General features: G+C 42.1%; 2 protein-coding genes across 2 annotated transcripts in view; both read left to right on the top strand.

The window, feature by feature from the left end:
- The first annotated feature begins 81 nt into the window (after positions 1-81).
- pin4 (protein (peptidylprolyl cis/trans isomerase) NIMA-interacting, 4 (parvulin)) lies at positions 82-7,319 on the top strand. The gene is made up of 4 exons (XM_039765802.1): positions 82-207; positions 792-862; positions 5,864-5,983; positions 6,851-7,319. Exons 1-4 carry the CDS (start codon positions 168-170, stop codon positions 7,007-7,009), a joined length of 390 nt encoding a protein of 129 aa, XP_039621736.1. The 5' UTR covers positions 82-167; the 3' UTR covers positions 7,010-7,319.
- Positions 7,320-9,783: 2,464 nt separating this feature from the next.
- LOC120537125 (long-chain-fatty-acid--CoA ligase 4-like) overlaps positions 9,784-13,151 on the top strand; it is a 79,580-nt gene continuing 76,212 nt past the window's right edge. The window contains exon 1 of the mRNA XM_039765803.1: positions 9,784-9,858. Within this exon, the coding sequence (XP_039621737.1) occupies positions 9,853-9,858 (6 nt within the window). The 5' untranslated portion in view covers positions 9,784-9,852. The remainder of the gene's footprint in view (positions 9,859-13,151) is intronic.

Here is a 13,151-nt window from a genome sequence, read left to right on the forward strand (position 1 = left end):
TTTGTATTTCAGACATAAAACTTTTTTTTTTAATTCAGGCATCTTTTTGGTCACCTTTATCAGGTTATGGGGTCTTTTCTGCTTCGCGGCGTAGAAAGAAAACGTAAGTCGGGTGCCTGATTAGATTTGTATTGAATATTAGAAAGCCTCGTTATTGACTCTTGGCTATGCCCCCTAAACAAGGAAAAGGCGGTAAAGGAGGGAAAGGTAATAATATATCTCTTCTTTAAAGTGCATGTTTTCCACTCTTATTTCAAATGCACATATTTAAAGGTACTTTTGCAAATGTTGTATTAATTTCTTGTTTCTTATTTATTTTAAGAGTTCGATTTTACCATATATAGGAGTCCAGAGGAAAGGTTAATATTTATAGATTTATCAGAATGAATAAAAGTACAGTAGTTTGGATTATGCTTGCAATCACTGTCTTGACATTAAGCTGCAATATTAGCACACTTTTATACTGCACCATAAATAAAACATAAAAATTAACATCCATTATGTCCAGTCGTAATGCGCTTATTGCTTCTTAACAGTGACATCGTTTTAAATAAAATGATTATTCAAGTAAGTCGATTATGAAGTATGTTAATGCTGTAGTCATTTCATTTACGCGTGACTTTTTCAAGTAAAATGTCAAGAACCTATTAAGTGAAACTAGAGTTACAAATAGTTAAAAATGTCCTCCTGGTGATAACTGGGAAACGGTTTTGAAACGGAATGTGCAAAATCGAGACTTGTCGTTTTGTTGAGTCTTCTGATTGTTGTTGTGTCTTTTTTTATTCCTTTAGGTGCTAGTGCCTCTGGGGCTGGGGACAGTGAAAAAAAGGAGAAAACACCCAAGGGTGGCAATGCAGTCAAGGTATTCTGATTTTAGGGAATCAAAACCGTGTATTCAAGGACAGCATTTCTTATATGTAACATGAAAAGCTGTTTTCGGAAACACATGGTGATTCAAAACTATTTATACCTAATACATCTTTGACAGTGAGTGGAATGGCGAAGCAGTGGTTAGTGCTGCTGCATCTTAGTTTGAGACCCACTGTTGCTGTGTCCGCATGGCTTTGCCTCCCATGTCCATGTTTGGTTGATAGGTAATTTTTATTTGGACCCATATATGTGTGTACAAGTATGTTATGTGATGCTGTTAGGATATGATCTGGGCATTTTTGATGCTCATTTGGGTAATGTAAGTTTGACAGCATTGTTATTTTTGAGGGCATAATTTACTGGGCTCCTCCTTGAACCGTCACCTTATCGTGGTGGAGGGGTTTGCGTGTCCCAATGATCCTAGGAGCTATGTTGTCCGGGGCTTTATGCCCCTGGTAGGGCCACCCAAGGCAAACTGGTCCTAGGTGAGGGATGAGACAAAGAGCGGTTCAACAAACCTCCAATGATGAGTGAAACCTTTGGACGACGTTTTCCCTTGCCCGGACGCGGGTCACCGGGGCCCCCCTCTGGAGCCAGGCCTGGAGTTGGGGCTCGATGGCGAGTGCCTGGTGGCGGGCCTGCACCCATGGGGCTCGGCCGGGCACAGCCCGAAGAGGTAACATGGGTCCTCCTCCCCATGGGCTCACCACCTATGGGAGGGGCCAAGGAGGTTGGGTGCAGTGTGAGTTGGGTGGTGGCCGAAGGCGGGGACCTTGGCGGTCTGATCCTCGGCTACAGAAACTGGCTCTTGGGGCGTGGAATGTCACCTCTCTGAAGGGAAGGAGCCTGAGCTAGTGCTGCGAGGTCGAGAGGTTCCGCTAGATATAGTCGGACTCACCTCGACGCACAGCTTGGACTCTGGAACCAATCTTCTCGAGAGGGGCTGGACTCTCTACCACTCTGGTGAGAGGCGCCGAGCAGGTGTGGGCATACTTATTGCCCCCGACTCGGAGCCTGTGCATTGGGGTTTACCCGGTGGGCGAGAGGGTGGCCTCCCTCCGCCGGGTGGGGAAGGGTCCTGACTGTTGTTTGTGCGTATCGCCCGAACAGCAGTTTGGAGTATCCACCCTTTTGGAGTCTCTGGAGGGTTGCTAGAGGGCATACCTTCTGGGGATTCCCTCGTTTTGCTGGGAGACTTCAATGCTCACGTGGGCAATGACAGTGAGACCTGGAAGGGCGTGATTGGGAGGAATGGCCCCGATCTGAACCCGGCGGTGTTTTGTTATTGGACTTCTGTGCTCGTCATGGATTGTCCATAACGAACACCATGTTCAAGCATAAGGGTGTTCATATGTGCACTTGGCACCAGGACACCCTAGGCCTCAGGTCGATGATCGACTTTGTGGTCGTGTCGTGGACTTGCGCCATATGTCTTGGACACTTTCGGGTGAAGAGAGGGGCGGAGCTGTCAACTGATCACCACCTGGTGGTGAGTTGGCTTCGATGGTGGGGAAGATGCGGTCAGACCTGGTAGGCCCAAGCGTGTTGTGAGGGTCTGCTGGGAGCGGCTGGCAGAGTCCCCTGTCAGAAGTAGCTTCAACTCCCACCTCCGGCAGAACTTCAACCCGTCCCGAGGGAGGTGGGGACATTGAGTCGAATGGGCCATGTTCCGTGCCTCTATTGTTGAGGCGGCTGACCGGAGCTGTGGCCGCAAGGTGGTGGTGCCTGTCGTGGCGGCAATCCCGAACCCGTTGGTGGACACCGCGGTGAGGGATGCCGTCAAGCTGAAGAAGGAGTCCTATAGGACTTTTTGTCCTGTGGGTCTCTGGAGGCAGCTGATAGGTACCGGCAGGCCAAGCGAACGCTGCCGGTTGTTGCTGAGGCAAAACTCGGGCATGGGAGGAGTTTGGAGAGGCCATGGAGAGCGACTTTGGACGGCTTCGAGGAGATTCTGGTCCACCGTCCGGCGTCTCAGGAGGGAAGCAGTGCAGTGTCAACACCGTATATGGTGGGGATGGTGCGCTGCTGACCTCGACTTCGGGCGTTATGGGTCGGTGGGAGGAGTACTTCAAGACCTCCTCAATCCCACTAACATGCCTTCCAATGAGGAAGCAGAGCCTGGGGGGCTCTCCCATCTCTGGGACTGAAGTCACCGAGGTGGTCAAAAACTCCTTGGTGGCAGGGCCCCGGGTGGATGAGATCGCCGGAGTTCCTTAAGGCTCTGGATGTTGTAGGACTGTCTTGGTTGACACGTCTCTGCAGTGCCTCTGGATTGGCAGACCGGGGTGGTGGTCCCCTCTTTAAAAGGGGACGGAGGGTGTGTTCCAACTATAGAGGGATCACACTCCTCAGCCTCCCTGGAAAAGTCTATTCGGGGTTCTGGAGAGGAGGGTCCGTCGGATAGTCAACCTCGGATTCAGGAGGAACAGTGTGGTTTTCGGTCCTGGTCGCGGAACAGTGGACCAGCTCTTCACCCTTAGCAGAGTCCTGGAGGGTGCATGGGAGTTTGCCCGACCGGTCTACATGTGTTTTGTGGACTTGGAAAAGGCATTTGACCGTGTCCCTCGGGAATCCTGTGGGGGTGCTCGGGAGTATGGGGTACGGACCCCTGATAAGAGCTGTTCGGTCTCTGTAAAACCGGTGTCAGAGCTTGGTCCGCATTGCCGGCAGTAAGTCGAGCCCGTTTCCAGTGAGAGTTGGACTCCGCCAGGGCTGCCCTTTGTCACCGATTCTGTTCATAACTTTTATGGACAGAATTTCTAAGCGCAACCAGGGTGTTGAAGGGGTCGGTTTGGTGGACTCAGGATTGGGTCACTGCTTTTGCAGATGATGTTGTCCTGTTTGTTTCATCAGGCCGTGATCTTCAGCTCTCTCTGGATCGGTTCGCAGCTGAGTGTGAAGCGGCTGGGATGAGAATCAGCACCTCCAAATCCGAGCATGGTCCTCAGCGGAAAAGGGTGGAGTGCCCTCTCAGGGTTGGAGGAGAGATCCTGCCCCAAGTGGAGGAGTTCAAGTATCTCGGGGTCTTGTTCACGAGTGAGGGAAGAATGGAGCGTGAGATCGACAGGCGGATCGGTGCGGCATCCGCAGTGATGCGGCTCTGCATCGGTCTGTCGTGGTGAAAATGAGCTGTGCCGTCAGGCAAAGCTCTCAATTTACCAGTCGATCTACGCTCCTACCCTCACCTATGGTCATGAGCTATGGGTAGTGACCGAAAGAACAAGATCGCGAATACAAGCGGCTGAAATGAGTTTCCTCCGCAGGGTGTCTGGGCTTTCCCTTAAAGATAGGGTGAGAAGCTCAGTCATCCGGGAGGGGCTCAGAGTAGAGCCGCTGCTCCTCCGCATCGAGAGGAGTCAGATGAGGTGGCTCGGGCATCTGATCAGGATGCCTCCTGGACGCCTCCCTGGTGAGGTGTTCCGGGCACGTCCAACTGGGAGGAGGCCCCGGGGAAGACCCAGGACACGCTGGAGGGACTATGTCTCCCGGCTGGCCTGGGAACGCATGGGATTCTCCCGGAAGAGCTGGAAGAAGTGGCGGGAGAGGGAAGTCTGGGCCTCTCTGCTTAAGCTGCTACCCCCGCGACCCGACCTCGGATAAGCGGAAGAGAATGGATGGATGGATGGATAATTTATTGGGTAATTAAAGAGAATATCTACAGTATACATATGTTTTGTACTTGCATCCTGCTGAAACCATGCCACAGAATGAAATGTGAAGCCATCAAGTTTTATATAATGTTGTGCCTTTCTGGTAAAGTTTTTTAGGTAAATGCAAGTGGTCTGCAATCAAAGACTTGAGTAGCTGACTAGACTCAAGAGGCGTTGGTCATTGATTGGCTTGGTAAACATAAAAGACAAATAACCAAAAGTTCATCTCATCTTGTTTAATGGCCATGCACTAAGAATTCTGGTATCAAGAATATAGGTGGAATTGTTGAGAGAAATCAATTTTCATCTTCATAGATGTACTTTATGTGCATGAAGTACAAGTATATAAAAATCTGTATTTTCTAACTAATTCACAAGATTAATTTTCATTTCCAACTCCTTAAATTGGCCCAAAATGCGGAACAGTGAACCAACGATCTTTTTTTTTTTTTTTCCTCTCCTCCTTCACTCTCTTTTTGGACAGATAATCAAGAGGTCACAGGAATTTACCAGTCCTCTGTTCATGTGATCTGTTGACTTGGAAAAGGCTGTTTCCATGTGCTTCCTGTGATATGTTGTAAAATGTGGTACAAGATCAAAGGTTTCCTTTATGTACTGTTGAGTCCATTTTAAGTTGAATCCTTTTAAGGAGGGCATAGGACACTACCGGTGGTGAATCTTGTTTTCTTTCTTGTCTTAACATATTTATGAACTGCAAATCAAGCTGTGGCTGAGCCTTACAAAATTTCTAGTTTAGGGATCTGAATATTGTATATTTGCTCTTTGTGGATGATGTCCCTTGACTTTATCAGACTGTGACATACACTATGCACAGGAGTGATTCAGATCTAGATGTAGTGTGGTAGTGGTGAGGATTGGCATACCCATGTCTGAGGTTGTAGTTCTGCCCAGGAAAGGTCTAACTTATTTTCTTTTGATTAATGTAAGCCACTGTCCCAAGTGGATGAGTTTTAAGTACACCATAGTCTAATTCACAATTGAGGGTAGATCATGAGATTGACAAAAATGCATATGCTTTTCTGCAATAATGGCATTTTTGCAAGCCATTCTTTCAAACTGTGGTTGCCAAATGGGGAACTAAATCTTTATACAGCTCTTTCAGTCTAATGGTCATTCTATGTCCCCTTCCACCTATAGGGTCACAAGCTGTTGGTAGCGAAGAAAAGAATGAAATCAGGAAAATGAAAATTGTACAATATACATATTCAACATGTTAAAAAGTGATTGTTATTTAAAGCCTGCAGTTATTGTGTGAATGAAATGTGTTGTATATTTATATATTTATACTGAATTGTTACACTGCAGTGGTTTTAATTTTTTAGGTGCGACACATCTTGTGTGAAAAGCATAGCAAAATCATGGAAGCCATGGAAAAATTAAAATCAGGGATGCGATTCAGTGAAGTGGCATCACAATACAGTGAAGACAAAGCCAGGCAAGGAGTAAGTATTAAATAATGTGAGATTGCAAAAACCTAAAATGATCAGATTAATTTTGGAAATCTGCATGTGCCTCCCGGTAAGCATGGTGGACTAGTTTAAGTGGGGAAAATAACCAGATTTGACTAGACAGTGGCAGTGAAAATGAAAAACTTTGTTATTGTAGTTTACATTTTTAGTTAAAAAAGAGATATCAGTAGTATTGTGTTGAGGCAATACAAATTGTCATCTGACTAACAGCTTTTCTGTTGTAGTGAAAACATAGGCAGCAAAGTAGCACAGTGGTTAGTATGGCTGCTGTAAAGCTTGAGTAGAATGCATTTTAATCTCAGACACAGTCACTGTCTATGTGGAGTTTGCACTTTTTCCTCAGGCTTCGCTGTGTTTGCCTGTGTGTTTTTTGTTTCTTTTTCTTTCTCTTCTCTGACTCTCTCTCTCTAAAGATGGTCCTTTTTCATTTCACATCTCAAAGACTTGTATTAGGTTAATTGACAATATAAATTGACCCTGTATATATGAGGGAAGTATAAGTGATCCCCACAGTAAATTAATGCACTACCCAGGTTTTACTGCCAGGGTAGGCTCCAGCCCCAACAATCCTTAGTTGGATATTGAGGCACAAAAATGGATGGACTGATGGAAGTGGAATTCCAACTTTTCTATACTTTAGTACACACCTTAATTTTATGAACACATGAAAGGAGATGCAAGCTCAAATGTTTATCAGTAGAAATGACACCAAAGACTACCAACCTAAGACTGCATGTTGAAACACTGTGAGAGAGTGGATTAGGATACATATTTAGGGTCAACATTTGTTAACCATTTTGCATTTAGAGCAACAGTTTTTTACAGTTCTCTTTTTAACAGGGTGATCTTGGATGGATGACCAGAGGCTCGATGGTTGGCCCCTTCCAAGAAGCAGCTTTTGCTTTACAAATCAGCTCCATGGATAAACCTGTATATACAGATCCTCCAGTGAAAACAAAGTTTGGGTACCATATCATCATGGTTGAAGGAAGGAAATAGATATGAAATTTTTTCTTTTTTTTTTTTTTTTGTAAAATAAATAAATCTATTTGGATATATATACATTCTTAACTCTTTAAGGATTACTGAAAACAGAACCTTTCAACATTTCCTTTCAGTTGTAAAGAAATGAGGATTCTTGCCAAAATAAACTCTTCAGCTTATACAAATGGGCTAAACTGTAAAAAGAAAACCCTATACACTATACTTAAGCCTTTAGCTTACTTTTTTCTCTTTGAAAGATTACTGTTGGCATCCAGGCAGATGTTGCCTGAAGGAATAATTTTAAATAAAGAAAATCCAAATCTGTGTTATTTTACTTTTGTGTTATTTCTATGCCAGTGTTAAGGCATTATTTTTTAACAGACTAACATTCCAAATAATTTAAAGCTAACTTGAACCATTTATTTGATAAACTTACATATTTTGTGATGGTACCTCTCAAGACATTATGTAAAATACTAAAATACATATGTGGGCTTCAAGTATAAACAGAATAAAATGGTTAAAGCAAACACTCTTATAACAGAAATGGAAATTAAGAGTGCATATTAGAAAGGAAAACAAGTTTGAACAAATGAGTTTTAAGTTCTGTTTTTTTTGTTCTTCAATAAAATTCAGTCTAAAGACCTCATATATAAAGAGGGAGTGGGTTGCAGATTTGAAGTGCACTTGAACTAAAGACTTGGGCCGTCCATGGAGCAAAGATGGAAGAAAGAATGGAGTGAACCAGATGTAATATAATCTTTAAGATGATGCAGTAAACCCGGGTGCTAGATCATAAAAGTTTTGTAAGAGGCAGGAGAACTGTAATCGTATTGATATTTAATTGGAAGTCTCTGGATTTTATATAGGACAGATGTTATGTGATTGTTGGCCTTACTACAAATAAAGAGGCATTCAACATATCTGAATTAATTGTATATTAGAAGATTAGCAGAAATGCAAAGCCAAATTAGTCATAGGCTGATAAATTCCTGATTATTAGCGTTTGTACAAATGTAGGATTTGAAGGATGAAATGATGTATTTCAAAGATGAGAGCAATACATGATGAGGTACGGAATTATGAGATGCTGAAGTGGCCAGGTGTGGATTTTTGACAATTTCAGATTTATCATTCGAGAGATGCTTTAACTTAAGAGGGGCATCAAGTCATAGAATATTAAGAAGAGTTTCAGAGAGTGTTCTGTGTCACTTTTTAGGATAAGCTAAACTCATTTTTCATATCTACATGTGAAGTCGACATATGGTTGTTGATGATAGATTGCTATCCAGTCTACTAATATTTCTTGTCTTGTACCCAATGCTTGCTGGGTCAGCCTGACAATGACAGAATAATCACAGTTTAGAAAATAGATTAACGTACAAATGCTAACGTACAGGGAAAAAAAAACAAAAGTGTAAAAAAAAAAAAAACGACAGAAGAAAACCAATTAGGTAAACTAATGTAGATCACTGGTCCAAGATGACAGTGAAGGATTAAGTGAAAAGTTGAGGATTTATGAATTAATTAATTTTGGACTGTTATGCATATTGGAAAAGAACAGCAATTTCTGTACTTTTTCTAGCAATATGTTTGTTGATGGTAGTAAAGGGTGCATTTTCTGAGCCAAAAGTAATGATTGTATAGTTTTAATTACATTGGGAAACAAAAGGAGCTTCTTTATATTTTGAAAGGTGATAGGTCTGCATTACACACTGGTTAGTCGTGGTGCCTCACATATACGGTTTGCAAAGTTTAGCTCCTGCGCCTAGCTGTCTGTATAGGTTTTACATGTTCTGCTGGGTTTTCATTTGAGTGTTCTGGTTTTCTTGCCACATCTCAAAGACTCAAGTTAACTGACAAATGAAACCAGTTTGAGAATGGATGTGTATGTGAGTGGGCTTCATGATGGGTTGTCAATCTGTCCAGGGTTGTTTCCTGCCTTATAATCTGTGCTGTTGAGATCGACACCAGACCCTCAGGAGCCAATATTTAATGAAATTAAAATGAATGCTGCCCGGCGAATCTGAGCGTTTTCCAAACGTCAATCGTTTACTATTCGAGATTGCTGTTGTATGCTTATTTTGATCACTTTCAGTGTGCACTTTCATAAATAGCTGACAGACAACGTGATAAAAGCAACAGGCGCCTTTATTTGCTTACTGCGAAAAAAGCTAACAACGTTAATTAATATGTGCCCCTCACGGCTCGTGTCCTTTCCTCTTCGCTAGCTTGCTTTTCTGTTATTTTTTTGCACATACGCATATAACACGCACAATTTAATCAATAATGAGGTACACCATACTGTGTTATTTTAACCAGTTAACTACATAATAATCATATGTTGCACTTTTTACAGTAATAATTGCAGTGGAAATAGGTTTGAATATGTATTAATTAATTGCTTCTGGTTATTTAATTTACTGTTAATGTGTTTAGTTAGAAGTCGGCTATGGCGACGGTATTGAAAGCGATCCAGTTTTTTTATTTACAATGTAATTCATATATAATGTAATTAATTTATGCTTTATTTATAGAATGTAAATTATTTATAATGTACTTTATATTTATATTTGTTTATTATTTTCTATAACATCGCTCATGTCTCGCTAAATAGTCCGTTATTTTGACGTAATTTCAGTGATGGTCGAATTCCCATGTTTAAGAGTCGAAATTGCGCTCAATACAATGTCCAGTGTTTAATATAGTAATAGATGATTAATGTGCTCTTCAAAGCGGAGTTAGTCTGTTTAATTATTTAACTGTGAATACCCCTATTACAGGTTGGAGCATTCCGCAAGATCGGAAAAATTCTCGGGTTCTGTTGGTTTATCTCAGTTCGAGTTGAGCGAGCGACTATGGAGGTGAAGTATTGTTTATTTAATTCTTGTACTAATCAGACATTAACATGAAGCTTCTTTTAGTAGGTTTTTATTTCCTCAGCGATTCGTGACTGTAAATATGAATTTAGCGAATTAAGTTTTATTAATTTTGATCGGTATACTGTGCCATCAGGCAACTTCGAGCCGGAGCCCACTGTGGACTACAATCCTTGGTGGTCTCTATCGTATTAGTATAGAAGAACATCATTAGGCAAACCAGTGCCCAAAATAAAACTGAACGACTGGCGCCAAAAGTACGAGGGTCTTGTGTTGGAGCTAAGCGTGTTAGTTAAATGATGCCTTTATTTAATGGTAGCGTATATTGTAAGATATTCGCTAGGAAGATCTTTTGAACATGGGGATTCAAATGAGCAGATCAGGCGAGTTTTATAAAATGACAGTGTATCTTTGCGGCACTTAGCAAGTTAAGGTATCGTCTTGACCAAACTAGCGCAAGATCTATAAACCCCTCCGCCGACGTCACAGTCCTGGAGTGTCTGGGTCCATTTCTCACTTAAGCACGTTTCTAGCGTTAGACTGAAACGCTCCTAAACCGCTTGACATTAACCACACTTAAAGCATTCACGCAGCGATCGGTTTAGAAAATTCTACCATACAGCAGGTTTCGACCGTCTTCGGCCAAACGCTTGTTCCATTGAAAGTGACTGTAAAACACTGGTTAAAAAAACACACACACGCACAAGGACGGTTTGAAAGCAACTCGATAGGAACTCAATGTCTCTTCCTGAATGAAACAGCTCCTTGAACTAGAAGCGGAAAAAACGCCGTTAGTGACAGCTATTGGGAGACAGATTAAAAGTAGCTTATAATCAAGTGACGACAACTGGACAGAAGTCATAAAACACACGTAGTTTTTAAAATGTTAAACTTTGGTACAGACGTTTCAACAAATAGAGTTGTAGCGCAGTGCTCATCTTCACTTCTAATTTGCATGTGCTTTTCTGGATTGAGTAAGTCAGTGGTTGTCCTCAATTAAGAAAACACGTTTAGTTCTTAAGTATGAGGGCAGGTTTATACTTCACGCGACGTGACGCGTGCTTCAGCGGACGCTACAACTACGCCAGCGTTTCACTGCTTATACTTGCGCGGGTATTTTACGTAAATCTGGAAGAATCCACCAAGTGCCAGTGGGAGATACCATTACGGTGAGAACAGGTTCGGCTTCACTGTGTTGTGAATTGCCTGGAACACCCATTAAATTCTGATGACACCTTACCCCAATATCTCAGAAAAGGATGTTTAATGATTAAATCCATCACTCCAGGGCTGTGTCCATTCCAGCAAGCATTGGGCAGGAGGCAGAAACAATCCCTACACGGGGCATCTGCTCTTGGCAAGGTGAATACAAGCACTCGCATACACAAGCGTCATTTTTGTTTCATCAAATCTGCATATCTTTGGAAGGAAACCGGAGCACACTGTGGAAACCCAGCAGGAAAACATGTAAACTCCAGACAGGGAATACCTGCGAGACAACAGTGCTACCATTCCGCCACTGTGTCACCCCATGTGTGTAATTATTAACCATATTCATTATTTAAACAAAATTAACCATTTATCCGTAAAATGTAACATACATACTTTAATGCATTTCATTATGAAAGTGATATCAAGTATAAATCTAAGGATTCTAAATGTGCAGAGAGTTGGAATATCATACATTTAATGTGTTCTGATTGCTGCTGTCAGGTCAAGAGGAAGCCCCAGAAAAAAAAAGACGGTACAGAAGATGGTATGTGAGACTTTTAAAATGAATTGTGTCATTACGATTGGGAATATGCGACGCTTGAATATAAAAGCACCACAGATGCATCTGTATGCATTTTGCTTCACCACATTGAACCGTTCATCAAACATCGAAGCACACACATCGATCCCGTAGGATCCGCATAGAGGCATTCTGTTACATGTAGATAGTAAACAGAGACTCTGACATAACATTCCAACTTTTATCACACTGCGCTCCCTGACTTTTTGCTGGTACTACAACTCGTGCGCGTACAAATTCTGAGCATGAAGTATAAACGAACCATTATGCTTGCGTGCATACTTTACGGAAATCTGGAGGAATCCAGCAGGTGGCAGAGCGAGGTATTATCACAGTGAGAACAGTGTTCTGTGTGGTGATCTATTGCTATTTGCCGCTGCTGTCGGGTCAGGAGGAAGCCCCAGAAAAAAAAGACGACACAAAAGATGATATGTGAGGCTTTTAAAATGTATCATGTCATTACAATCGGTAATATGCAACACTTGAATATAAAAGCACTATGAATGCATCTCCATGTCGCCATTTTCCTTCACCCCTCATACATCAAACCATTCATCAAATATCAAAGCGCACACATCAATCCCGTAGGATCCGCATAGAGGCTTTCTGTCACATGAAGATTATAAACAGAGACTGACATCACATTCCAACTTTTATCACACTGTGCCCCCTGACTTTTTGCTGGTATTGCAACTAGTGCATGCAAAGTGTTTATTTCTGAGGACCTTCTCAGAGGACGCATTAACTGAACACTGGAAACGCGTGGCAGCCATGATGACTATGCATTCTGAGCGTGAAGTATAAACAAGCCCTAACGCAATGCATGCGCGAGTTGAAGTACCACCAAAAAGTCAGGCGGCGCATTGTGATCAAGTTGGAACATGATGTCAGAGTCTCTTTTTACTATCTATGTGTGACAGAAGGCGGCTTTGCAGATCCTATGAGGGGCCAAATAGGCCATAAATTATATATTGTTGTGCGTAATCTATTGGTTTACATGTGAACACTGTTGGTTTATGAATATTTACTATCGGTTTGCACCATACATAATTGGATTGCGTGTGTACAATACTGGTTTCATTCATAGGAACTGTATTGGTTTGTGTCCTTATATGATCAATTTGTGCGTGAACTATATCCGTTTGTACATGCATACTACTGTTTTGCATATGAACTATTTTGATTTGCGTTTGTACATGCATACCACTGTTTTGCATATGAACTATTTTGATTTGCTTGTGTATTATCATTGGTTCCACTATGTATGTTATTGGTTTGTGAATGAACTGCACAGGTTTACGATCGCCTGTAATTTCGTAATTTGTTTGCGTGCATTCTGTGCCATTCTAAGAATGGATTAGTGTATGCACTTTATTGGTTTCATGCACGTCTTATACTGGTTTCATGTGGGTAACATGTTGGTTTTGCACTTGAACTCTATTGGTTGTATGTATGCACTTGTGTGTCTTTTTCTCTTACAAAACAT

Source organism: Polypterus senegalus, chromosome 10 (assembly GCF_016835505.1).
Source record: "Polypterus senegalus isolate Bchr_013 chromosome 10, ASM1683550v1, whole genome shotgun sequence".
Taxonomy (NCBI): Eukaryota; Metazoa; Chordata; class Cladistia; order Polypteriformes; family Polypteridae; genus Polypterus; species Polypterus senegalus.

What these genes read in the sequence shown, in the direction of transcription:
- pin4 (XM_039765802.1), top strand. Translation starts at nt 168, where the DNA reads ATGCCCCCTAAACAAGGAAAAGGCGGTAAAGGAGGGAAAG. An exon ending in AGGCGGTAAAGGAGGGAAAG is followed by an intron (nt 208 to 791) that starts GTAATAATATAT and finishes TTATTCCTTTAG; the next exon opens with GTGCTAGTGCCTCTGGGGCT. An exon ending in AGGGTGGCAATGCAGTCAAG is followed by an intron (nt 863 to 5,863) that starts GTATTCTGATTT and finishes TTAATTTTTTAG; the next exon opens with GTGCGACACATCTTGTGTGA.